At 44.5% G+C, this 25,998-nt stretch overlaps 1 protein-coding gene across 1 annotated transcript in view; it reads left to right on the forward strand.

The window, feature by feature from the left end:
- dnajb14 (DnaJ heat shock protein family (Hsp40) member B14) overlaps positions 1-25,998 on the forward strand; it is a 36,678-nt gene that overhangs the window by 5,384 nt on the left and 5,296 nt on the right. The window contains exons 2-5 of the mRNA XM_048546185.2: positions 12,402-12,585; positions 15,866-16,011; positions 17,878-18,060; positions 23,098-23,183. Coding sequence (XP_048402142.1) covers positions 12,402-12,585; positions 15,866-16,011; positions 17,878-18,060; positions 23,098-23,183 — 599 coding nt within the window. The remainder of the gene's footprint in view (positions 1-12,401; positions 12,586-15,865; positions 16,012-17,877; positions 18,061-23,097; positions 23,184-25,998) is intronic.

A 25,998-nucleotide genomic window follows, 5' to 3' on the forward strand; every position in this document is an offset into this window, starting at 1 on the left:
CGACTGCTGCAGTTCTTCCATCACAACAGTGACTGCACTTCATTGGTTCTGAGTGCATGCTGAAAGAGTGAAAGGTACTATAGAAACGCAAGTCCTTCTTTTTGTATGTTCAGAACACTTCTGGAATTTTCTGCCTAGAAACCACCTCCAGCCCTGGGGAAATGTTTATTTTGTTGTGCCCTGCAACAATTTAATGCAGCCCTCGTTCTTTGAAACCCCACGGTTTTTTGATTGTGCTGCAAGTCAGTGGTTACTTAAACGTACCTCAACATCTATAATTTGCCTAGTTCGATGTTCTATTTCCCAGCAAGTAAATCACTCTGGGCTGCAAATGGCAACAGTCATTGTCTTGAAGCAATGTTTTTACACCAATGGGTTGTGAATGTTTCCTTATGTCTTTGAGTAGAACATTGTGAAGGATCTTGTATCCACAACCAAGTGAGTTTAGAGTTTATTAACACCAGTTATTTGCAGGTTGGATCCAGAGATTTGAAGTGTGAATAGGCTATTTTTCTTTTCTGTAAAAACGCAAAGGCTGAGCAGTAACCAGAGACAGGGCTTGTTAGGATCAATGAGGAGAAAATGTTTGCGCTTATTGAGGGAGTCTGAGACTAGGAACCATTAGTATAGACACAAATAAATCAAATAGCGATTCATGAAAACCATGTAAGAGGTGGATATGCGGACAAGGTGGGGAGAAGGCTTACATGAAGCATAAATGCCATGTAGACTAGATGGGTGAGTGGCCTGCTACAATGTAGAGTGACTCATTTAAAAAAAAAACTCTTGTACAGTAGCTGAGACACAGATAACAAACAATATCCTTTCCAGTGCATCAGTTCAATCTATTCAGTGGGAGTGTTGCAAATCGTGACCAGCTTCCTTGAGGAGAGTGGTCAGGTGAAACTGTTTCCACCAGCAGAAGGGTCTGTAACCAAGAGTAGTGAGAATTGGAAAAGATCCAGGAAGGAAGAAGAGAATCCTTTAAATGAAAGAAGAGCAGGGCGTCTTGAGAATGCAGCGGAGGTGGATTCAGAAGGAAATTGGATAATCGCACAAAAGGATAAATTTGTCACGCTGTTAAGGACGTGGGGGAGAAGAACAAGAAATGAGATCACTGGATAGCTCTCAAAGACCCAGCACAGGGATAGTGATGGGCTGAATGGCCTCTTTCTGTGCTGCATACTAGGATAAAATTAACAGAACAGAAGATTAATCATTTTGATCAGCATTGTATGAGAGATATTTACCCCATGTTGGGCTATCCCCCTCAATCCCAGGAAATCCAGGCATGGATTCCAAACATTTCTGTCCTGATATTCCAGCTGCATTTATGGAAATTTAGATGAGGGGAGAAAGAAAAAGAAGCATTGGATTTGATAAATAGATTTGGGAAGGAGATTTATGTGGAGCAAAAACGCTATCAGGAATCAGTTGGGCCAAATGCCCTGTTTCTGAACAATAGACCTTTCAGTGTTTAAAAGCAAATCATTAATGAGATGTGGGCATCATTAGCTGGGCTCAGCATTTATTCTTTGGCTCTAGTTGCCCCTTGAGAAGGTGGGGGTGAGCTGCTGCCTTGAACCACTGCAGTCTGTGTGCTCTGGGTTGACCCACAATGCCGTTAGGGAGGGAATTTCAGGATTGTGCCAGTGACACTGAAGGTATGATGATATATTTCCAAGTCAGGATGAGGAACGGCTCGGAGAGGAACTTGCAGTGGGCGATGTTCCCATGTATCTGCTGCCCTTGTCCTTCTAGATGGAAGTGGTCGTGGGTTTGGAAGGTGCTGCCTGAGGATCTTTGGTGAATTTCTGCAGTGCATCTTGTAGATAGTACACACTGCTGCGACTGAGTGTCGATGGTGGAGGGAGAGGATGCTTATGAGATGTCGAACCAATCAAGTGGCCTGCTTTGACCTGGATGGTGTCGAGCTCCTTAAGTGTTGTCGGAGCTGTACTTGTCCAGGTGTTGTATTTTGCATTTGCTGCTTTATTCCAGTGGCGTTCTGCTGGTTGTAAAGTTTCCTTTGCGTTTTTGTTAGGTACTCAGCTGTTTTGCTCAGCAGCATGAGTTGCTGCTCCCGAATTGGACAGCGTTATTCAGAACATCATGTGTGATCCCCAGAGCCAGGCAAATGCTGTTCCTGTGACCTCCAGAGACTCTTGCTCACAACTGATGCAACGCTCTTCGCTGATGTTTTCCCTGGTCTGACTCTGAGCTGTTGCTCAAATTGTTGAAAAATGATTTCAGAGTTTTTTTTTGGTTTCTCTAACTGTGCACATCCATCTTCTCATTCAGTTACCCAGAAGTTTCTTGCAGTAGCTCATTCACTATTGGATCCAGTCCCTCATCTCTATTTTCTTCCATTACTCTGTCATTGCCAACCATCCAGACACTGTACTTTTGCATGCCTGCAAAGAATTAGAAACATCATGATTTTTAAAATTCATTCATGAGCCATGACATAGGTGTCACTGTCTGGGCCCAGCATTTATTACCCATCCCTAGTTTCCCCCTTGAGAGGGTGGGGGGGAGCTGCCTTCTTGAACCGCTGCAGTCCACCTGCTGTAGGTGGACCCACAATGCCCTTAGGGAGGGAATTCCAAGATTTTGACCCAGCGACACTGAAGGAACGGCGATATATTTCCATGTCAGGATGGTGAGTGGCTTGGAGGGGAACTTGTAGGGGGTGGTGTTCCCATGTATCTGTTATCCTCATCCTTCTAGATGGAAGTGGTCGTGGGTTTGGAAGGCGCTGTGTGCAGATCTTTGGTGAATTTGTGCGGTGCATCTTGTACATCGTACATGCTGCTGCTACTGAGTGTTGATGGTGGAGAGAGTGGATGCTTGTGCGTGTAGTGCTTTGTCTTAGATGGTATTGAGCTTCCTGAGTGTTGTTGGGGATGCACCCAGCCAGGCAAGTGGGGAATCATATAGCCATAGAAATCTGTAGCACAGGAAAAGGCTTTTCAACCCATCATGTCCGTGCATGTCAAAAACAATGATCTGACTATTCTAATCCCATTTTCCAGCACTTGGCCCAGAGTCTCGTATGCTTTGGCATCATACTCCTGACTTGTGGTAATCCCCAGAATGCAACAGGAAATGTGTGAGCATACCTGCTATGATTAAAGCTGGGAGCAGGAATGGCCTCCACTGTGGCAGAGTGGATGTCCCTTTCACCATTATCAGAAGGATAGACTTAGAGAAGATGTTCCCACTGATAGGGGATGCAAGGACGTTGTGACTCCAATCAGCAATTCACCAAAATTTTCCATCCTTACCGAGTGGGGAGACCATAGAGCTTTGTACCGCAAGATGTGGTCAAAACAAATCATATTGATATATTTGAGGGGAAGCTAGATAAGCACACGAGGGAGAAAGGATTAGAAGAATGGGCAGAGGCTTCTGTGGGGCATAAATATTGGATGGATAAATTTGATGTAAGTCATCACATCTGTGGTGCCTTAACAAAAGTTTTTACCAAGCAGCAGTGAGGGGAATGGGCATTCAAACTCACAGATGGTTTATACCCCCGAGGATGAAAGTTATAATTGAAGCCTCTGTGTAAGGAAAAGATTAGCCCACAAAATGTTCACCCAAGGCCTCTGACGTGGATATAAAAAATTCTGCAGAAAATATTTGGACAAAGATCAGATGAGTTCCCCTGATATTCATCCTGGCTGATATTTATCACCACACCAGCATCGCTGAAAGAACAGAGTATCTAGCCATGATTGCAATTTATTGGAGCTTTCTATGCACAGATTGCCTGTAAAGATTATTATGAGATGCCTTGAGGTTGTGACAGTCACTGTATAAATGCAACAAAAGCAGACATTGCTGGAAAAGCTCAACAGGCCTGCTAAGGAAGGTGAGTATTTTAAGTGTGATGTGGGTGAAACATTGAGTGGCTGAGGTAGATTGTATCCTGCAACACGATTTAGGAATTCAGGAGAAGCAGAAAACAAGCAACCCTGTCCTGAGGCAGTGTAAGAGTTGGCCATGTAAATAAAATGCTGGCTTCGGAACACAGGGGATGCTGGGCATTAGAAACAACCTGGACCACATTGTTAATGTAACCTAGAAATACAAAGAATCAATCAGATTATTAAAGAAAAACCTCAAATGTTTCAGAGATAATGGGAACTGCAGATGCTGGAGATTCCAAGATAATAAAATGTGAGGCTGGATGAACACAGCAGGCCAAGCAGCATCTCAGGAGCACAAAAGCTGACGTTTCGGGCCTAGACCCTTCATCAGAGAGGGGGATGGGGGGAGGGAACTGGAATAAATAGGGAGAGAGGGGGAGGCGGACCGAAGATGGAGAGTAAAGAAGATAGGTGGAGAGGGTGTAGGTGGGGAGGTAGGGAGGGGATAGGTCAGTCCAGGGAAGACGGACAGGTCAAGGAGGTGGGATGAGGTTAGTAGGTAGCTGGGGGTGCGGCTTGGGGTGGGAGGAAGGGATGGGTGAGAGGAAGAACCGGTTAGGGAGGCAGAGACAGGTTGGACTGGTTTTGGGATGCAGTGGGTGGGGGGGAAGAGCTGGGCTGGTTGTGTGGTGCAGTGGGGGGAGGGGATGAACTGGGCTGGTTTAGGGATGCAGTGGGGGAAGGGGAGATTTTGAAACTGGTGAAGTCCACATTGATACCATATGGCTGCAGGGTTCCCAGGCGGAATATGAGTTGCTGTTCCTGCAACCTTCGGGTGGCATCATTGTGGCAGTGCAGGAGGAACCAGTTTCAAAATCTCCCCTTCCCCCACTGCATCCCTAAACCAGCCCAGTTCATCCCCTCCCCCCACTGCACCACACAACCAGCCCAGCTCTTCCCCCCCACCCACTGCATCCCAAAACCAGTCCAACCTGTCTCTGCCTCCCTAACCGGTTCTTCCTCTCACCCATCCCTTCCTCCCACCCCAAGCCGCACCCCCAGCTACCTACTAACCTCATCCCACCTCCTTGACCTGTCCGTCTTCCCTGGACTGACCTATCCCCTCCCTACCTCCCCACCTACACCCTCTCCACCTATCTTCTTTACTCTCCATCTTCGGTCCGCCTCCCCCTCTCTCCCTATTTATTCCAGTTCCCTCCCCCCATCCCCCTCTCTGATGAAGGGTCTAGGCCCGAAACGTCAGCTTTTGTGCTCCTGAGATGCTGCTTGGCCTGCTGTGTTCATCCAGCCTCACATTTTATTACCTCAAATGTTTGCCCATTCACACCTTGTGCTAACCTGGGGCCATAAAGGGAGATGAATAATGAAGCAAGATAACAAAGTGTGGAGCTGGATGAACACAGCAGGCCAAGCAGCATCTCAGGAGCACAAAAGCTGACGTTTCGGGCCTAGACCCTTCATCAGAGAGGGTGAACGGTCTAGGCCTGAAACGTCAGCTTTTGTGCTCCTGAGATGCTGCTGGGCCTGCTGTGTTCATCCAGCCTCACATTTTATTATCTTGGAATTCTCCAGCATCTGCAGTTCCCATTATCTCTGAATAATGAAGCAACTTGCCTCTCCCTGGAAACTTCAGTGATGTGTATACAGCCAGTATGCACAGCCATAAGATATAGGAGCAGAATGAGGCCATTCAGCCCATTGAGTCTGCTCTGCCATTCGATCATGTCTAGTATGTTTCTCACTCCTATTCTCTAGCCTTCTCCCGTAATCCTTGATCCCCTTACTAATCAAGAACCTATCTACCTCTGCCATTAATATACTCAATGACTTGGCCTCCACAGCCCTCTCTAGCAGTGCGTTCCACAGATTCACCACCCTCTGGCTGAAGAAATTCCTCCTCATCTCAGTTCTGAGGGGTCATTCCCTTCACCCTGAAGCTGTGCCCTAGGGTCCTAGTCTCTCACATGAATGGAAACATCTTCTCCACATCCACTCTACCTAGGCTTATAGTTTTCTGTAAGTTTCAATGGGATCACTCCTCATCAAGTACAGACCCAGCGTCCTCAACAGTCCTCACGTAACAAGCCCTTCATGATCAGGATCATTCTTGTAGATCTCCTCTGGCATGTCCGCACCACCGCCAATGCCAGCACATCCTTCCTTAGATACTGAGCTGAAAACTGCTCACAGTATTCCAAATGCAGTCTGACCAGAGCCTTCTACAGCCTCAGCAGTACATACCTACTGTTGTATTCTAGCACTCTCAAAGTGCATGTTAAGATGTATTTGCCTTCCTAACTGCCAACTGAACCTGTATGTTAACCCTAAGAGCATCCTGAACTACAACTCCCAGGTAAGGTCCAGACCCGAAACGTCAGCTTTCCTGCTCCTCTGATGCAGCTTGGCCTGCTGTGTTTATCGAGCTCTACACCTTGTTATCTCAGATTCTCCAGCATCTGCAGTTCCTACTGTCTCTAATCCTCCCAAGTCCCTTGTGCTTCAGACTTCTGAAGCCTTTCCCCAATTAGAAAACAATCTATACCTCTATTCTTCCGACTAAAATGCATAACTCCACACTGTTCCACACTGTCATCCATCTGCCACTTCTTCACCCACTTTTCCTTAGCCTAAGTCCTTCTGCAGCCTCCCTGCTTCCTCAACACTTCCTGTCCCTCCATCTACCTTTGTGTCATCGGCAAATCTAGCAATAACACCCTCTTCCTTTGCCCAGATTGTTCCTGTGTAATCTGAACAGACCAGTGTGCACACTCCCCATGTGTACACGGATTCATCTGGAAACATCTGCACAGCTTGCACAGATGAACTTCAAGCTCCACCAAGTATAGAGGATTGTGGGTTGAGCAAGGCAAGGTGTTTATGGCAATGGAATGCATTGATGAGGTAAACTGAGTCACTACACCCTGGGGTGGGGGGTGTGATAGTGGTGAGGTGGTCTGCTCATTCAGGTTGATGCCAACAAGTACTTAATATGAAGGGAAGTCTTTTAAAAAAAAGAAAGAGGTGCGGATGCTGTAAATCAGGAGCAAAAACAGAAGTTGCTGGAAAAGCTCAGCAGGTCTGGCAGCATCTGTGAAGGAAAAAACAGAGTTAAGGTTTCAGGTCCAGTGACCCGAGGTTCTGAGGAAGGGTCACCGGACCCAAAATGCCAATTCTAAAAGTGTCTTTTTCCCCTCAATAAAGCTTGAGGCTGGAGGCCAGTTGAACTGAAGAGATTGATGGATTTTTATTGAGTACGGGACGGGGTTTAAAGATTAGAGAACCCAGGCATGTAGACAGCGTTCAGGTACACTTCGGCTGTGATCTAACTGAGTAATGCAACAGACTCAAAGGCTGAATGGCCTCTGCCTGATGTGTCAAATCCCATTGTAACTATGATAATAAAATGTGAGGCTGGATGAACACAGCAGGCCCAGCAGCAGAGATAATGGGAACTGCAGATGCTGGAGATTCCAAGATAATAAAATGTGAGGCTGGATTAACACAGCAGGCCCAGCAGCATCTCAGGAGCACAAAAGCTGACGTTTTGGGCCTAGACCTTTCATCAGAGAAGGGGATGGGGTGAGGGTTCTGGAATAAATAGGGAGAGAGGGGGAGGCGGACCGTAGATGATGAAGAGTCTAGGCCTGAAACGTCAGCTTTTGTGCTCCTGAGATGCTGCTGGGCCTGCTGTGTTCATCCAGCTTCATACTTTATTATCTCGGATTCTCCAGCATCTGCAGTTCCCATTATCACCCATTGTAACTATGTTTAATTGTATAGCTTTGGATTCTCTGCTTCCTTTCTCTTCAACATAGACATCCACCTCCTAAAGTAATTATATTATGTTAAGTGCCTAAACTTATTTACCTAGAAAGAATGTTTTAAGCCGAGTGCTTTTCATTCAAACTCCTAGAACACAATTAAGCAATAAATATTTTAAAGTGGTGTGACCCTTCATATTTGTCAGGGAAATCTGTAACGACTGGCCTGTATAAACCATGTGCAGAAGCTTTAAATGAGACCCAGATAGATCCAAGGCTTGGATGTATATACACAGAAGCCCAGCGCAGAAACAGGCCATTCAGTCCAGCTGGTTTGTTCTGGTCTTTTATGTTCCACAAGGGCTTCTGACACTGCTTTAGGCTGTTCTTGGGTCTGTGTGCTACTGCTTCTGTGTTTATCCAGTTTCCGCCTTAAGTTCATGGACACAATCTACCTCGACATCACTAGAGCTCCACATTCTCACCACTGTCTGTGTAAAGAAGTTTCTTGCTGCATTTATTAATTTTCTTTACGATCTCCGCCTAGCTCTGGCCTGAGTCTGTCCCATTGAACTCTTCGATCATCTTGAAGATCTCTAACACATCATGTCTCAGTGTCCTTTTCCAGAGAGAAGAGCCTCAGGGGATTCAGTCTTTGCTCTTGTTTCTGGTATGATCCCAGTAAATTAATTTAACACCGCCATTCAAGTATCCTGCAGCATTGCAAACAGAATCAGTGTGCCCACCTAACATGTTTACTGCTATTATCACTAAAAGGACATGAGACAATTATAACCAGCAAACTCCACGACCTGTCAACTAAAAAAGAAAGCATTCATAAGACATAGAACATAGAACAGTACAGGCCCTTCGGCCCACAATGTTGTGCTGAACTTTTACCCTATCAGACACTGGTTTAAATGGAAACTGATCTTGAACAAGAAACCTGCCTCTGTCTGAAGTCTGGATCATAACAGACATTGAATTTCGTTGACCACAACTATCCCGTGTGAGCTGCACGCTCCAGGAACACATACTGTTTCAAACTCAGGCACTAAGGTATTCCACTGTACCTCTGTTAATGAATCTGTGTGCATTCTCTAACAATGCTTAGCTAATAGAGGAGTAATAAGACCTGAATCTTGAGTCAAACTTTGCTTGAACTTTCCTTTGGGAGTGATAGTTTTTTTTGAGGGTGGGGTGGGTGCGGGCTGGTGAAGTGTGAGAGTTTGAGTTGGGATTGCTGATTGGGGGAGGGCTTGAAGGGTGTGGGGCATTGGTGGTGGGGGCAGGAGTGTGTAGCGGGCTTAGAGGGGATGAGGTTGAGTTGGGTGGACGGTGGGGAGGTTTGGAACAGTGCTGGTTTCAGCCCAATTTCAGGAGGAGTGAAGAATTGAGGGAAAGTGGGAAGATGTTTGGAGAACCCATGTTTGGGACTTTGAGAGGTGACCCTGTTACCTTATTTTCATGAAGGGCTTGAAGTTGCTGAATGAATTATAAAAGAAAACAAGGCTGACACTGGGGTGGAAATTGCTTCCTCCTGCGCTGTGGATGTGAACAACTGCCTTGCAGGATCTTACCCTTGTTTTGTCCTTTGTGCCATGTGATATGAAGGAGCAGATTAGACTGTAATGGCCATATCAGTAAGGAGATATTGCTTGATGCAATCAATAAAGAACCTTCAGGAGCTTTTTCTGATTCACTTCATTGTCACGTGTACTGAGATACAGTGAAAAGTGAAAAGATACAGAAAAAAGTTTTGAGTGCGAAGTAGACAACTGATATCTGACATAAATACATTGGGGTAATAGAATAGAATGCAGAACAATCATGTTATAGTGACAGGGAAGGATCGTGATTGTGAGGAATCTGTCCATGTAACTGAAGATTGCCATCCCTGGATCATTCATGTAAACATTCTGTGCACCCTCGTGGCACGGTGGCTCAGTGGTTAGCACTGCAGCCTCACAGCACCAGAGACCCAAGCTCGATTCCACCCTCGGCCAACTGTCTGTGTGGAGTTTCTACGTTCTCCCCGTGTCTGCGTGGGTTTCTTCCGGGTGCTCCGGTTTCTTCCCACAGTCCAAAGATGTGCAGGCTAGGGTGGACTGGCCACTATAAATTGCCCGACGTGGCATGTTGCAGGCTGGGTGAGTTAGCCATGGGAAAAGCAGGGTTATAGGGATAGGGTAATGGAGTGGGTCTGGGTGAGATGCTGTTCTTGTTGTGAATGCGATGGACTGAATGGCCTGCTCCCGCAATGTGGGGATTCTATGATTCTAAATCCGTCCTAAAGTGTAGTTCCCAGAATTGGGCACAACACTCCAGGTAAGGCCAAACTACTGTTTTACACAGGTTTCTCTCCCCTTCCTGCTGCTAAACTCTGAGTTTTATCAATAAAGATACAGAGTGCCTTTCACTTTAGGAACTGTATTTTTACATAGAAAGTGTAACAAGACTTACATCGTTATCCAGTCTGCCAAGTTCACCATTTCTTCAGTAATTTTGGAAATCAAAATTAGTGTCTAGTGGGATCTGGTTCTTCCCGATTGCCTGCCGGTTAAATTGAAGGCAGGTAGTGCAGGAGGATGAGGGTCTTCAGTGTGAAATGGCGCAGGGCTCTGTTTAGCCCCAAGGCAGGATGGCAAGAATGTAAAGGAAAAGACCTTAGCTGGTTGGGTAAAACTCTAGCTTCTGAGTAAGAAAGTTGGGCCTTTGAGATAAGCCCTTGTCCTGCGACTTGTGTACAAAGTCTAGACGAGGTGATTAGTTCAATACTGAGAGAGTGCCACATTCTTTTAGATGCTGTCAAAACCTGCACTTTCTCAGTAGAGGTACGTGGACAGAACAAGGAGAGTTGCACTGTATGTGACTAATTAAACCTCATCTGGTGTATTGTGTCCAATTCCGACATTAGAGGCAGGATGTCAAAACCTTGGGAGGAGGTGCAGAGAAGATTTATCAGAATGGAACCAGGGTTGAAGGATAGCTGGAAATCTGAAAAAAAAATTGCAAAACCGGAAATATTCTTCTTAGTTTTCCCAGAGGATCATGTCAAGTTTTTCCAGTTCCAGTGAAAAATCATTGAAATACAGTGGGTGAACAGCTTCTCTTTCCACAAGCTTTGTCAGAATTGCTGAGCATTTCAGATTCTCCATTGGGGTGAGACTACGGGGGTGGGGGTGAGGTGTGCAGGAGGGACGGCCGTTAGAGTTGAACAAAATCAGGGATGTCCTTTTCCTGGATAACAAAATGTGGAGCTGGATGAACCAGCATGTGCTTTTCCTGATTCGCTTCATGCTAGCGCCATAACCCCAGTCCCCTCAGCAAACCTAACACCTCTCCCTGCAAAACCCCCACTGCTACTCTCTGATATTTCACACATTCTCTGTAAACTCCCAAACCTCTTTTATTTCTTTACATTAACTCCTTCTCTTCACCTCGAATTAATTCTGTTTCACTAATTAGACCATCTCCTGTTTCTTCGTGTGTGTGTGAGTGTGTGTCTGTATATGTACATGTACGTGTGCATGTATGAGGGAGAGTAGGATGTTGTGAGATTTTCATTTATCCTTTTATGTGATGTGGGCATCACTGGAAAGGTGAGCAGTTGTTGCCATCCCAAATCCACCTTGAGAGTAATTATGAGTCACCTTTGGTTCTTGAGTCACATGTAGGCCAGACAAGAAAAGAGCGGCAGATCTCCTTCCCAAAAGAACATCAGTGATCCAGATAATTTTTTACAGCAGTGGATGGTTGACTATGTTTATTGTTTACATGGTAACTAAATGCCGCTGTAGAAACACAGATTAACAGTCAACCCCCCAGCAATGGCGCTGTGAAATCAATGAATCATTGTCTCTCCCATGCACTGAGTAGGGAGGGTCATGGCCAGCAGTGAGGAGGGGTGAGTGCAGGAGCAGAGACCAGTGGGAGGTGGGAGTAAGGGACAGCAGCCAACAGGAAGGGCAAGTGTTGGGGCAGTGGGCAGTGATGGAGGTAGGGTGGATGCACAGTGCGCTTTGTCACTGTGTCATTACTATAAACTATTCTGGTGGCCATCTTGCCCATAAAATGTAAGAGCAAATGTAGGTCATTCAGCCCATCGAGTCCATTGTAACATTCGATGAGATTGTGGCTGATCTGTTCATTGTTGACTCCACTTTCCTGCCTTTTGCCCAGATCGCTTGATTCCCTCGCTGATTTAAAATAAGCCTGTCTGTCTCAAACTTGATCGTACTTAATGACCCAGCGTCGACAGCCATCTGTGGTAAAGAGTTCTACAGTGGCATTGGGAACTCGTTCCATAAAATATCACTGTCAGTGTTGCAGAGACTGTTCCAATTAATTAAACATCTAAAAATTTCGCCAGTTACCATGGTTAGGACTTGAAACCATATTTATCATGTTTGAACCCATATTTCCATCATCGACTATTAGCCTCGGGACCTCTGAATTACTAGTTCAAGTGTGATTACCTCCATCTCCTCAACTACATCAATACCGGCTCTTTGTGTGTGACTGAGCGGGTAAGTGGGAGTGTTGTAAATTAGATGATTTTTGGCAGTTATGTACATGTTGTGTGGAGTGCTGTGCTCCTCTGGGACTGTCACGCTCTAATGGAAACTGCTCAGTGTCTGGGAGAAGGTTGCAGCTTGCTGGCGGATTTGGACTGCTGTCTACTCCTCTGTCAGTATCTATCAATCTTTATCCCACTTTTTCTCTTTCCCTTCTTTTTTTTTAGCGTTGATAGAAGCAATCACCAGAAATGGGAGTGCAGCTGGTGGCGGGCATCGATCTGAATCGGGTAGACCATACCAGCGGAAATCTGCAGGTGCTGGAGTCGAAAATGGGCCCACATCAGAGAAGGAGAACAAAGCTGAATCAGCAAAGGTTTACACAAAAGAGCAGCTGGAAGGAGTCCAGAGGTATGGACGATGGCCATAACTGTGAGAGACAATGTGACCTTGTGATGCGATGCTTTCCCCATGAGTGTTATTGTTACATTGGCACCACAGCTTGGAAGCGGACCATTCTGCCCAACAAATCCGTACTGGTGTTAATGCTCCACACGGGCCTCCTCCTGGCCGCCTCCTCTTTCGCTGTCAGCCTAACCTTCTAACCCTTTCTACACAATTCACCTCTCCATCCCCTGTGGGAGTTTGTTCCACATTCTCACTGCTCTCCGGTTAATGCTGCATCATCTGTATTGTGGAATGACTCACGTGTTCAATTCGTGGATGAGCAAACACAAAGCTCTTTAAAAATTGAGAAGGGATGTGTAGAGTTGCTTCAGACTACCCTGAGTCCAGTCATTTAGCAAAGAGCAGGCCATTCAGCCCACTGCGCCTTTGCTTGGCACTTTATTCGAGCTGTCCAATTAATCCCACTTCAACACACTCTTTCCTAAAGTTTGGTGACCAGATTGTAAATAAAGGATCAAAGATTTAAGAATTTTCAGCTAACTAGTGATGTGTGAAACACTTATTTTGAATATGTCCTTAGATAAAGAACCAACTGCCTTTTCATTTCTATAGCACTTTCGTCCACATTGTGTTGGAGCAATCCTCATGGCATTTAAATTAACCTTCAGGTGTGCAGCAGTGGCTCTGTAATCTGCAGGGCTTCACGCTAAGAGCTGGATTGGGTTGGTTAACGTTTAGCAGACTAAACACTATGAGTCCAGTGTATGTGTTTGCTCAGGATATCTAGTATGCTTCAGTGAAGTTGTTTCAAATGTATTATTCAGCCTCATTAATCGCTGAATGAATATTTATTTTCTGCAGGCACCTATATCTACAACCTGCTTTGACAATCCCCTGAGATCTCTCCACTGCTCTGATTCCAATCACCTGTATAGCTTGACCTCCATCAGGCCTCCATTGCCAGCTGTACCTTTTTATTTAGCTACCTGGGCTCGAGGCTCAGGAATTCTCTCCTGAAGCCTCATTGCGACTCTCTTTCCTCTTCTAAACTTTCAAGCCCAGCTGCTGAGAAATAGGCCCAGAGGACGCCAAGGCTAAGGTAAAATGCACCTTTTTGGCTCACTGCCTTCCTCTGCAGCAAAGCCCCTGCTAGAGTGTGGTTCCCAGACCAATCCTCAGTGGTCTTTAACTCCTGGTTAGCCACCGTGCTACATAACATCGTCTTACGGGATAAAACGTCGCCACCAAAACCCACATCTTCTGCTGAGTTTTTGGTTGCCAGTGGATCAGTCTCGAATGTTTTGTTTGCTCATTGCTCCTGTGAAGTGTTTTGAGATGTTTTTAATATGTTGCTGAAACGTGAGAACTGTTGTTCTGTACGAGATGTGTTGATCAATCCCAAAGGACTCTGAAGTGGGAACTCTGCAATGTTTACTGAGTCACGAATAGGAGTTATCCTGGACTCGAAATGTTTAACTCTGTTTCTGACTCCACAAATGCTGTCAGACCCGCTCAATTTCTCAAGCATTCTCCATCTTTGCTTAAGACCTCCAGCGCCCACAGTATTTTGCCTTTTTTTAAATTCACTTGTGGACATGTGTGTTGCTGGCTAAGCAGCATTTGTTTCTCCGTCCCTAGTTGCCCCCTTGAGAAGGTGGGGGTGAGCTGCCTTCTTGAACCTCTGCAGTCCACATGCTGTCGGTTGACCCACAATGCCCCTTAGGGAGGGAGTTCCAGGATTTTGACTCAGAGACAGTGAAGGAATAGGGGTATATTTCTCAGTCAGGATGGTGAGTGGCTTGGAGGGGAACTTGCAGGGGGTGGCATTCCCAGTGTTTACCATTGGGTGTTTACTGTCTTGGTGAATTGTGCCTTTTGAGGCTTGTTGTTTGCAGGAAAACTACCCTAATGGTGATGAAAATCTATAGTGTAACCATTGTACAGTGTTGGTGTGGTCACTTTAATCATGCATCACATATAACCCACCTTTAATAATAAAGGTGGGTTATAGCTTTAGAAATAAACACAAAACGTGCTGGAATATTCAGAAGTTCTGGGCATCATCTGTGCAGAAACAAACAGTTGAGTGCAGTGATGTAATGGTAATGTCACTGGGAAAGCAATCCAGAACCCGGATTTATCCTGTCACGACATGAGTTCGATTCTTGCCATGGCAGATGTTGGAATTTGGGTTCAATAAAAACGTTGGATTAAAACTGTCAATTGTTGTCAAAGAACCATCTGGTTCATTAATGTCCTTTAGTGAAGGAAATCTACTGCCCTTCCATGGTCTGGCCTGCATGTAATTCCTAAATGTGAATGCTGGCCTCATCTGCGACACCCACACTCCATGAATAAATAAATAAGACTTAACATTTCAGTTTGACTTTTCCACTCAGCTGGAGTATGTTTCAAGATATAAATGGTTTTAATCAGGTGGGGAGAGAGGAAAAGGGGATGATGACAAAAGAAAATAGGTGAGAGCTTGCTTCAAAGGGTAGAATATCAGAGAGATTAAATGACCAAAGGATTGATGGTGAAAGGCAATGGGTCACGTGAGGACACACAAGATGGATAAGGGATATAAATCTGAACAACAGATTTCTCTCTCTTTTTCTCTCTCTCTCTCTCTCTCTCTCTCTCTCTCTCTCTCTCTCTCTCTCTCTCTCTCTCTCTCTCTCTTCCCCACCCCCCGCACCTCTGCCCATCTTCTGTCCGCCTCCCCCACTCTCCCTATTTTTTTCAGAACCCCCCCCCCCCTCCCCTCCCCCATTTCTAATAAAGTGTCTAGGACCGAAACGTCAGCTTTCCTGCTCCACTGATGCTGCTTGGCCTGCTGTGTTCATCCAGCTCTACACCTTGTGTTCAACAAAGCAGTCACCTGGGCTGTGTTTTCCCTCCCCAGTGTAGATGAGACCACGTTGCAAGCAGCAGTTCAGGGATTTTTGTGAAGCTAGATTATTGCCAAATTGATGTTCTCACTATGACGGTTTAATATTCAAAGTGTCACTCTTGAAGCCAAATGCCTGTGAATTCTGTTTGTTGAGCGAACACCATCCCTTAAGTGTCACAATTTGGAGTCAGCGTGTGTGGACTGATGTAACTTCCTTTTTAGCTACCATCAGTCCTGAGGAATTGTCACTCGACCCAAAACATTCACTCTGATTTCTCTCAATAGATGCTGCCAGACCTGCTGAGCTTTTCCAGCAACTTCTGTTTTGGTTCCTTACTTTCTAGTTGCTTAGACTTGATTTGCTTATGCCATGTTGCGATTTCTCTGTAGGATAAAGCGATGTAAAGATTACTACGAGATTCTCGGGGTCAATAAAGATGCATCTGACGAAGATCTGAAGAAAGCTTACAGGAAGTTGGCGCTGAAGTTCCATCCAGACAAAAACCACGCTCCTGGAGCAACAGACGCATTTAAAGGTGAGCTTAGGTTTCTGTTTACAATTTACCTCCCCCCTGCTGTCTCGAGGAGAGAATTCCAAACGCAAGCAACTCCCTGAGAGAAGTAATTCCTGCTCATCTCGATGTTAAATGGGAGGTCAGGAAGGGTACAAGTGTACGTTGTGATTGTTTTGGATTCCACTGGCCAGTCTTTTTTCTTTTGTCTCAATGAGTCTGTTTCTTCCCCTGATTCACTTCTACTCTGCTCAGGACCACAGCAACTCCTTGAGGCAAAGTGTTATGTTCTCCGTTGTTGAACACACTCTCTGATGTTAGTTATTTGTTGCCCCAAACTAAAGTGGACACACAGACCAGATTCTGCTTTGATGCCAACAATGTTTCCTTCTCACACTTAACTTCTGTAAATGTAGGACCAGGAGGAGGCCATTCAGCCCCTCAGAACTGTTCTGTCAATCAATTAGGTTATGGCTGATCTGTATCTTTGGTCTACAGTAGGGGAAATAGAGTTTAGTTATGCAAGAGTAATTGGGCTCACAGAACCATCAGTCCAGTGGACCCCCTAGCCGGAACAACCTTTTTTTTAATGGGGGAAGAGACATCGAGATTTCCTCCCTCCTGCATGTGAAGAATATGTGTCCTGGCATCACTCCTGAACATTCTGGCTCAAATTTTACGGTCCTAACCTGGCCCCCTGCTCTCAATGTAGAGAAAGTGGGACAAACTGAGAAGCTTTTTTGAAAAGCCAGCACAGGCATGATTTGGCTGAATGACCTCTTTCTACACTGTGTATGGGAGCAAACCCAATGTTCTTCTCTTTCATTCCATGTCGTTGTTGTACATTCCCAAAATCCCATTTTCATTTGGATTTCTTCAACCAAAACTTCCTTGTCCACATCCAATCCTTTACCAAGGGGGAGGCAATGGCTTATCGGTAATATCACTGGACCGTTAATCCAGGGACCCAGGGAATGTTCCGGATACCTGGTTCAAATCCCGCCACGGCAGATGGCGGAATTTAAATTCAACAATAAATATCTGGAATTAAGAATCTAATGATGACTGTGAATCCATTCTTGACTCTCAGGAAAACCCATCTGGTTCACTGATGACCTTTAGGGAAGGAAACTGCCATCCTTACCTGGTCTGGCCTACATGTGACTCCAGACCCACAGCAATGTGGTTGACTCTTAACTGCCCTCTGGGCAATTAGGGATGGGTAATAAATGCTGCTGGTCCAGAAATGCCCTCATCCTTGTGAATGAATTAAAAAGAACACACGATTCCATGATGCAGAATTTCTCACTGAAGCTACATTCATGCCATCTTCTAAAACTGCGTAACACTTTGCTACAGCATTATCCATGCTTTTTAAAGCTTCTTAAATAATGTTTTTGATGTTTCCCACTTGGAGATATTGTTGAGGGGTTTTGAACATTTCTTAAACTACCACACCATGCATAAAGTTAAATCTACAAGGCTGATTGATGGGAATGCACATGAGAAATGATCAGACTGAAGTTTAATAAACTAACATGGTTTTTATTTTACAAAGACATTCAGGAAGGAACTTGCATTTCAATAGCACCTTTTACAATACTGGTAGATCCCGCACTGCCAATGAAATGCTTTCAAGTGTAATCAGGGCTGCTGTGTCTCCTAGATAATAACAATTTGCACACAGCAAGATCCCACAGGCAGTATTGGGAAAATAATGATAAGGGTGACCTTTCTGTTCATATGTTATTCTGGACTTTTGGCCAAATCACTAGCTCAGGTCCTCTGCTCTTTGAAACAGTGAATTGGGGGGTTTTGGTGCCCACTTGAGAGAACAGATATATTCTCATTCTTTTGTTCCTCATATTCGTTGTTCTTTGAAATCTTTAGCGATTGGAAATGCCTATGCTGTACTCAGTAACCCAGCGAAACGAAGGGACTATGATCGATACGGTGATGGTCAATCCCCTGGCAACTATCAAAATGGAGGCTTCGAATTTCACCGGAATTACGAATCAGATATCACTCCCGAGGATCTGTTTAACATGTTCTTTGGAGGAGGATTCCCTGCAGGTACAACTCAAATTGAACATCTGTAACAAAACCAGATGGATGTTAGCTCTATTTTTCTTTTATTCATAAGTGGAAGCTAAACAAGGGACTGTTAACACTAGCTGTTATAGCTAGCCTCAAGCCACTGTTGAAACATAAAATGTAAAAGGTTTGTTTCGTCACTAATATGGACAATTGTGTGCTTCATCTATGTTTAGGTGTAGAATAAAAAGATCTAGCAAACCAGTTTCTTTAATAAACACCAAGAGTTATTTATTAATGATAAAACAAAAATATTCAACAAAGTTATATATCAGATTAACAACCAGTTTGAAGTCTGAACGTATAAATATTTATCCTTCTAAATAATCCCACGCACAGTTTTTTAAAAGACTGCTGCGATTAATTTTGAAGGGGAAAACACTTTGGCCAATAATTGTTGATCCTTTGAAGGAAAAAGAGGTGGTATGAAATGTTCCAGAAGGATTTTTGTCAGTGCCCTGGTCCACTCAGATGTCGTTAAACACAGGCACATGTTATAGCGACCTGTCCAGATGCTGTTTATCTGGGAAATGTTGAAAAGAGCTCTTGCAGAAGCTTTTCAGGAGAACAATTAGATCATTCTATCAATTGCATCACACATAGATAGGAAGGTTAAAAAGGTGTTTAGCACACTTGCCCTCATCACTCAGACCTTTGAGTGTAGGAGTTGGGACGTCATGTTGAGATTGTACAGGTTAATGGTGAGGCCTCTTCTGGAATACTGCGTGCAGTTCTGGTTGCCCTGTTACAGGAAGGATATTATCAAAATAGAGAGGGCTCAGAAAAGATTTACCAGGATGTTGCCAGGAGGGGAGGGTTTGAGTTATTAGGAAAGGCTGGATAGACTGGGTCTTGTTTCTCTGGAATATAGGAGGTTGAGGGGTGACCTTATTGAGGTTTACAAAATCACAACGAATGTAGATAAGGTGGATGGCAGATGTCTTTTCCCTAAGATGGGAGGATTTCAAGACCAGGGGCATATTTTAAGGAGAGAGATTTTGAAAAGTCATGACGGGCAACAGAGAGTGGTTCGTGTGTGGAATGAGCTCCCAGACGAAGTGGTGGGTGCAGGTAGTTACAAAATTTAAGAGATATTTGAATAAGTGCATGAATAGTGACAGTCTGGAAGGAAATGGGCCGAGTGCAGGCAGGTGGGACTAGTTTAGTTTGGGATTATGGTTGGCATGGATTGGTTGGACCAACAGGTCTATTTCCATCAGAGATAATAGGAACTGCAGATGCTGGAGAATCCAAGATAACAAAGTGTAAAGCTGGATGAACACAGCAGGCCAAGCAGCATCACAGGAGCTGAGGCCTATTTCCATGCTGTATGACTCTGATGTTGTCAGAAAGGCAGAGGATGAACTTCTTTCTCTCTCAGAAGGTTGTACCCCAACTAAATTGGCAAACAATATCCAAATAGCCACAGCTCTTGACAGCCATGAATTCTGTAGTAAATCCAGCAGTTCACTGAAGATATGTGAGTTCCAGCAAAGTTAGCCACTGTGCCCTCACTTTGGCTTAAACCACATGATTTCCAATCGGTAGTTTTAGAATAAAAGTGCCCTGTTGCCCTTTCTATGACCTTCTTGAAGTGTCTCTTCAGCACTGTGGAGGGATGGTGGATAAGTGGTAACTTCGCTGAGCTGCTAATCCTGAGGCCAGGCTCATGTCGTGGGGACGAAGGTTTGAATCCTACCTTGGCAGATGGTGAAATGTGAATTTAATATCTCAAAGCATAAAATTGAAAGCTGGCGACCAAGCAACCAATGGTCAAGTGTTGTAAAAGCTCAGCTGGCTCACACCCTCGCCTAGTCTGGCCTACATGTGACTCCAGACCCATAGCAACGCGTTTCGTTCGTAACTGGCCTCTGGTTTGGCCTCAAGAGGTGATAAATTCAAGGGCATCCCTAACTGACACCTTTTCTTAGGCAAGAATGAGAAAAATTCCAAAATGAACCACTGTCCACAATCATTTAAGCACCAATCTTCAAAACAAACTTAACAATGAAATATGGTCACAATATTGTGAAAACCATTTTCTGACACTCTTTAATAGTCCGAATAGCAGAAATAGGAAATTAATTGTCTCCAAATATTTGTTAAATGGATGAAAAATTTGACGTCTAAGTAGTAAAGTGTAAACAGATGTTATTTCTGAGTGTTGCTTTCTGATTTGAAAACTCCTATAAAAATACTCTTGTAACAGTGTTCCTACTGAGATTGGATTATTGAGGCAGTTCCCCTTTGGTTGCTTGGTGAATGATGGGGGGGTCGATGCAAATTGCTCAAGTGGCAGTTGTGTTGACTGATTGAATGCAATGACTCGTGTGTTTTCGGTTAGGGTAGTGTTGGAGGTTGATAGTGTTGTCCTCGGAGTGTTCGATCACTGGTGAAAGACCCATGTGGAGCAGAAAACATGGACCACTTGGGGAGAATAGCTGGTTCCTTCTCTATGTGGGCAGTAATTAAACTTTTCGAGAACTGGTAGGGTAGATAGAATAAAACCATTTCTGCTTGGTGGGGCGTTATGATCTAAAGACCAAACAATTACAGCCAGACCTTTGAGGAGTGAAGTTGAGAAGCAATTCTACACCCAAAAGTTCACAAGTGCTAGTAGGTCCAAGGTTGATCGATTGTTGTCTGCTAAAGATAGCAGGATATCTAGGGCAAAGGCTGTTCTGTGGAGTTAAGTTGGAGAGCAACCATGATCTCATTGAATGAAGGAACAGGCTCACAGGGCTGAATGGCCTTCTCCTGTTCCTAATTTAATGAGCGACAAATTAGCCCAGTTTCCCCTCCTGCTTGTCACTGAATGGAGGTTGGTTCATAACATGACCTCCTGCCTCTTAGCTGCCTGCCCTTAAGCTCCTACCATTGGCTGCCTGCACACATCTATGGTTGCAGTTCCCCACCTCACCACCCAATCAGGACACAAATGGGGCATTTCACTACCCAATTGGATGATTGTCCACGAACGTCAATTTTTACAATTAAATAATAAACAAACTTGTTCCAGAAATAGATGGGAGCATTTTCTTTTTAATGCCCCTGTGATTATCCTTCTCTCTAGTTTTTGCCTGTAGCTGTTCGTGGATCCGTAATTCCTAGAGATTCCAGATTGTGTAAGTTTGGTGGTCATTAGTCTGCTGACACTCAAGTTCAAGGTGGAGAAAGGGCTGTGTCAGATTCCAGAGGAGTTTTTTTTTGGGATAGAGGTGGATAATGTTCCTCTCCACTCAGAGAGAATGTGGGTATAAGAACAGGAAGAAAGAGAAGCACTGTGGAGAAGATGCAAAAACAGAAGTTCCTCAAAGCGGGCCAGAATTGAGTGGTTATAACAGTCACAAAGGAATGAACAGGCTGTGCCAATTTGCTCTGGAAAAGAAGATTGCATCAGAGGTGACTTGATGGATATCACTAAAATTATGAAAGGGTTTCATGGGTTTGAAATAATGATGGTGATTCCACTTGTGGGAGAGTTTAGGATAAGGAGCTTTCAATACAAGATTGTCTGTAATAAATTTAATTGGGAATTCAGTAGAATCCTCTTCATCCAGAGAGTAGTGTGGATGTGGAACTCGCTCCCACAGGGAATGTTTGTGGCAGCTGTTATTGAGACATTTAAGCGGAGACTGGAAACATGAGGGTGAAAAAAATGCAAGGTGATGATACAGTGAGACGAATAGGGGGTGACGTGTAAAGTAAAACTTTTTTTGAGCTGAATGGCCTGGTTCTGTGCTGTAGAGACTTTGCAGTCCGAAATGCCGCCTCTTGTTATTTATAAATGTGGACCCAAGGGGCTCAGGTGCCTGCTCAACTAGAAGATTAACTCTGACACAAATACTGAAGATGAGTTTCCATGTTGTAACTCCCCTGTAAACGCTCCACTGTCCAACATTCTCCTGGGAAGGTAAACAATCTCACGTTTTGTTTTAATGAACACTTGGGCCTAGAGTTTTCACTAGGAGGGAGTGGGGCTAGTTAGTATGTAATCGGGGACAATAATTGATTGAGATAACAAGGTGTAGAGCTGGATGAACACAGCAGGCCAAGCAGCATCAGAGGAGCAGGAAAGCTGACATTTCGGGCCTGGACCCCCAACTGTCTCTCAACATTAATGGCTTGTGTCTGGAACAGAGCTGAAATAGACTCTGGGAGCTAGGTGTCAGAGTCCTGGTTTATATATAATTTGAAAATGCCTGTTCCAACTCTGGCTGAAGTGATTTTTGAGCCATTTTAAAACAAGTAGCTATAAACAAGTTTAAAAATCATGCAATCCTTTTCACTATCAGCAGAAACCAAATAGAAATAACTCTCTAGAAGTATGATGTTGAGGTAAATCTCATAGTCTAAATAAAACCAGGAAATGCTGGAAATACACAGCAAGGTCAGGCAGAATCCATGGACATTCAATCTGAGCTCACTGACCTCTCACGAGAACGCTAGGCCCGAAACGTCAGCTTTTGTGCTCCTGAGATGCTGCTTGGCCTGCTGTGTTCATCCAGCCTCACATTTTATTATCTTGGAATCTCCAGCATCTGCAGTTCCCATTATCTCTAAGTTGGAGAAGGGGCTCATTTTGTGCAGGTACAGAGACCGGGAAGGGGGGAGGGGAGGAGAGGAAAGAACAGAAGGGTGGGCCTGTGATAGGGTGGAAGACAGGAGAGATTAGATAATCAAAGAGATTATGGTGAAAGGAGAGGGAAGTGAGACTAGCTGAGAAACACAGGCTAGAATCTGGGACAATAGAACCCACTGAGTTCAGAAGGCTGTTTAAATGCAGAATGTAATTCTCACTGCACGAGGAAAATATATTGAATTTTTTTTTGCTTTGCCCTATGACTTTATAAAATTGATTATTTTTTCAAATAGATTTGTATTGGTTTCTGTGCTGTTTTGGGATTGTTTCTGCAGTTTTATTTGTGCAGATTAAGCAAGCAAATGTGTCTCAATCTCCAGACTGTTAGATAGTGTTAATGAAACTGCTCATTCTCTTCTTATTTCTCCTTTTAGGACACACACAGGTGTACAATAATGGAAGAGCTCGAGGATCTCATCAATCATACCACAGAGCAGACAGAGAGGATGAGAGAGCCGATGTACGTATTCCCATTTGTGGGGTGGGGTGGGTCGGTTAGCTCTGTTGGCTGGATGTCTGATTTGCAGTGTAGCCTGTCACCAACAGTGTGGGTTCAGTTGGGTCTCACCTCCTCAATTTCTCCCCTCGTGTTAGGTGTGGTCACCCTCAGGCTAAACCAACACTTGTTGTATCTCTCTAATGAGAGAGCAGCCCTATGGTCTGGCAAGACTATGATGATTTCAGCTTCATTCAGATTCGATCAGCTTCCTAATAGGCCGTGGGCAAAAATGAGACTTTCAAAATTTGTATTTTATGTTCAAATCTGTGGGTTGGTTTTTATTTGGGAGAGAAAGCCATGAACAGAAGAAATAATAGGAACTGCAGATGCTGGAGAATCCAAGATAATAAAGTGTGAAGCTGGATGAACACAGCAGGCCAAGCAGCATCTCAGGAGCACAAAAGCTGACGTTTCGGGCCCAGATCCTTCATCAGAGAGGCTCTCTGATGAAGGGTCTAGGCCCGAAAAGTCAGCTTTTGTGCTCCTGAGATGCTGCTTGGCCTGCTGTGTTCATCCAGCTTCACACTTTATTAACAGAAGAAATACTTGTGTTTGTACAGGACATCTGCACTTCTCCGAACAAATACAAACATATGAATCAGGAGTGGGTTTATGCTTCTCCGAGCCTGTTGTGTCAGTCAATAAGATATAATTACCCCACAATCCCAGCAGCCCTGAAAACACAAATCTAACCACCACGGCCTTAAAAATATTCGAGGACAACGCTTTTATGAGGAACAGTGTTCCAAAGCCTCATACCCTCAACTCTGTTAAAATGAGTGACCCCAAGACCAGAAGATGCCAGAGCAGAAGTAGGCATTCGGCACATCAGGTCTGCCTGACCATTCGTCAAGATCATGGGCAAACTGATGTTCTACAGCTGAGATGACTGACCTCCGACAGTCATCTTCCTTTTGTGCCTGGTGCAGTTTCATCCAGTGGCAGCTCTTCCCTTATTCCCACCATCTCTAGTTTTGCAGAGGTACCTTGACGGCACAATTGGTCAGACACAGCCTTGATGTCAAGGGCTGTCACTCTCACCTCACTCTCTCTGGAATTCAGCTGTGCTGCCCATGTTTGAACCAAGCCTGTAATGAAGTCAGGAGCTGAGTGGTCCCAGACTAAGTACCTCTGAGCAGGCTATTGCTAAGCAAGCACTGTTGAAAACAGCTTCCAGCATTTTACTGATGATTGAATGTGGACTGATGAGGCAGCTATGGGCTGGTTGGATTTGCCCTACTTCTTGTCTGCAAGGCATACCTGGGCCATTTTCCACGTTGTGTTGTAGTGTTGTCTACTTCTAGATTCTCCTGCAAGAGAAATGATCCTTTCCACATCTACCCAGCGAGGACTCCTTGGAACCTTGTATGTTTCAGTCAAGTCGCCTCTCGCTGTTCTAAACTCCGGTGGGTACAAGCCTAACCTGCCAATTCCCAGTATTAACCTGGGAACCTTTTTACCTTTTACAGCCAATGAAGTGTTTTGAACGACTGTCATGGTGTAATTTTGGAAACCCACCAAAGAATCTGGGCAGAGCAAGTTCAGTCAAACAGCAATGCTCAGCTCACCATGTTGCTATTTGAGGGGTGAGTTATGGCTGAGGCACTGGGGAATTTCTTCGAAGAGACAGAATTTTAATCAGCAAGATTTTCAGCAAGTGGAGGATAGGCAGGCCCTGCTCTTATTGAACGGTGAGACAGGTTCAAAGAACAAACTCGGCATTTCCCATTTCCATTATGTTCTTTAGACTTATTCAAGAGGAGCTTGTTTACATCCAGTCAGTTCATTTATTTGACCAATCATCTTTTTTTTCCCCCTTTGTTTTAAGATATTTCCTTCCCTTTTCAAAGATTCTGCTTCCCTTTGTTGTTCTGGGCACAGACATAAATGCTGCATGTTAGCAACTGTCCATTCTCCTGCTATCTCCTGAACTCTTCAGCTAGGAACTTTGAAAGGTACACTCACTGATCGGAGGATTAATTCCTAGCTTACATTTTATCAACATCCTTCAAGCTCCTGTAATAAACCCACCAGCAAAACCTTACCAACCAAACGTTTGCTAAAATCTTTGCAGCAATGTTGTTAGTTTCAGTCATAAATCCTGAGAAAATTAGCTCCTTTATGTTCAGTGAAGTACAGCATGAAGGCAGTGATCTGAACCGAACTCGAAACCCACCTTCACACAAGGGAAAATGGATGTTTTTTTACCACCCAAAATAATTGCTATTTAAATCAGCTTATTCACCTCAACCAGTCCTAAGGAATAATGGGAACTGCAGATGCTGGAGAATCCGAGATTACAAGGTGTGGAGCTGGGTGAACACAGCAGGCCAAGCAGCATCTTAGGAGCAGGAAAGCTGGTCCTAAGGTGCTGCTTGGCCTGCTGTGTTCATCCAGCTCCACATCTTGTTACCTCAACCAGTCCTTGTGGGTTTCACATTCTCACCAGTTTGTGGGATCTTCTGGATTCCCGAAGGATTTGTTTGTGCCTGTCTTAAGTTCATGGCTTCTCATTTTGGTCTTGTCCCTTGGGTGGGATTATCTTCTATACATCTAAGCGACTGAACACCACCTCATCATTTGAGCAATCTCAATCAAGTACAGCAAAGAGTTTCAGTCGGTTTCGTGCTCTGCAGATCTGGGAATGGAGTGTGTGTGTTTACTCGGGAAGGTATTTCAGTTTCTAATGAATGGATTTGTGCAGGTGGGATGGCTGCATTATTTGGAAAGGTGCCAGTACCTGAATAGAGAGTTTTATTTTAAAATGTGGGAGAAT

Source organism: Stegostoma tigrinum, chromosome 1 (genome assembly GCF_030684315.1).
Source record: "Stegostoma tigrinum isolate sSteTig4 chromosome 1, sSteTig4.hap1, whole genome shotgun sequence".
NCBI lineage: Eukaryota > Metazoa > Chordata > Chondrichthyes > Orectolobiformes > Stegostomatidae > Stegostoma > Stegostoma tigrinum.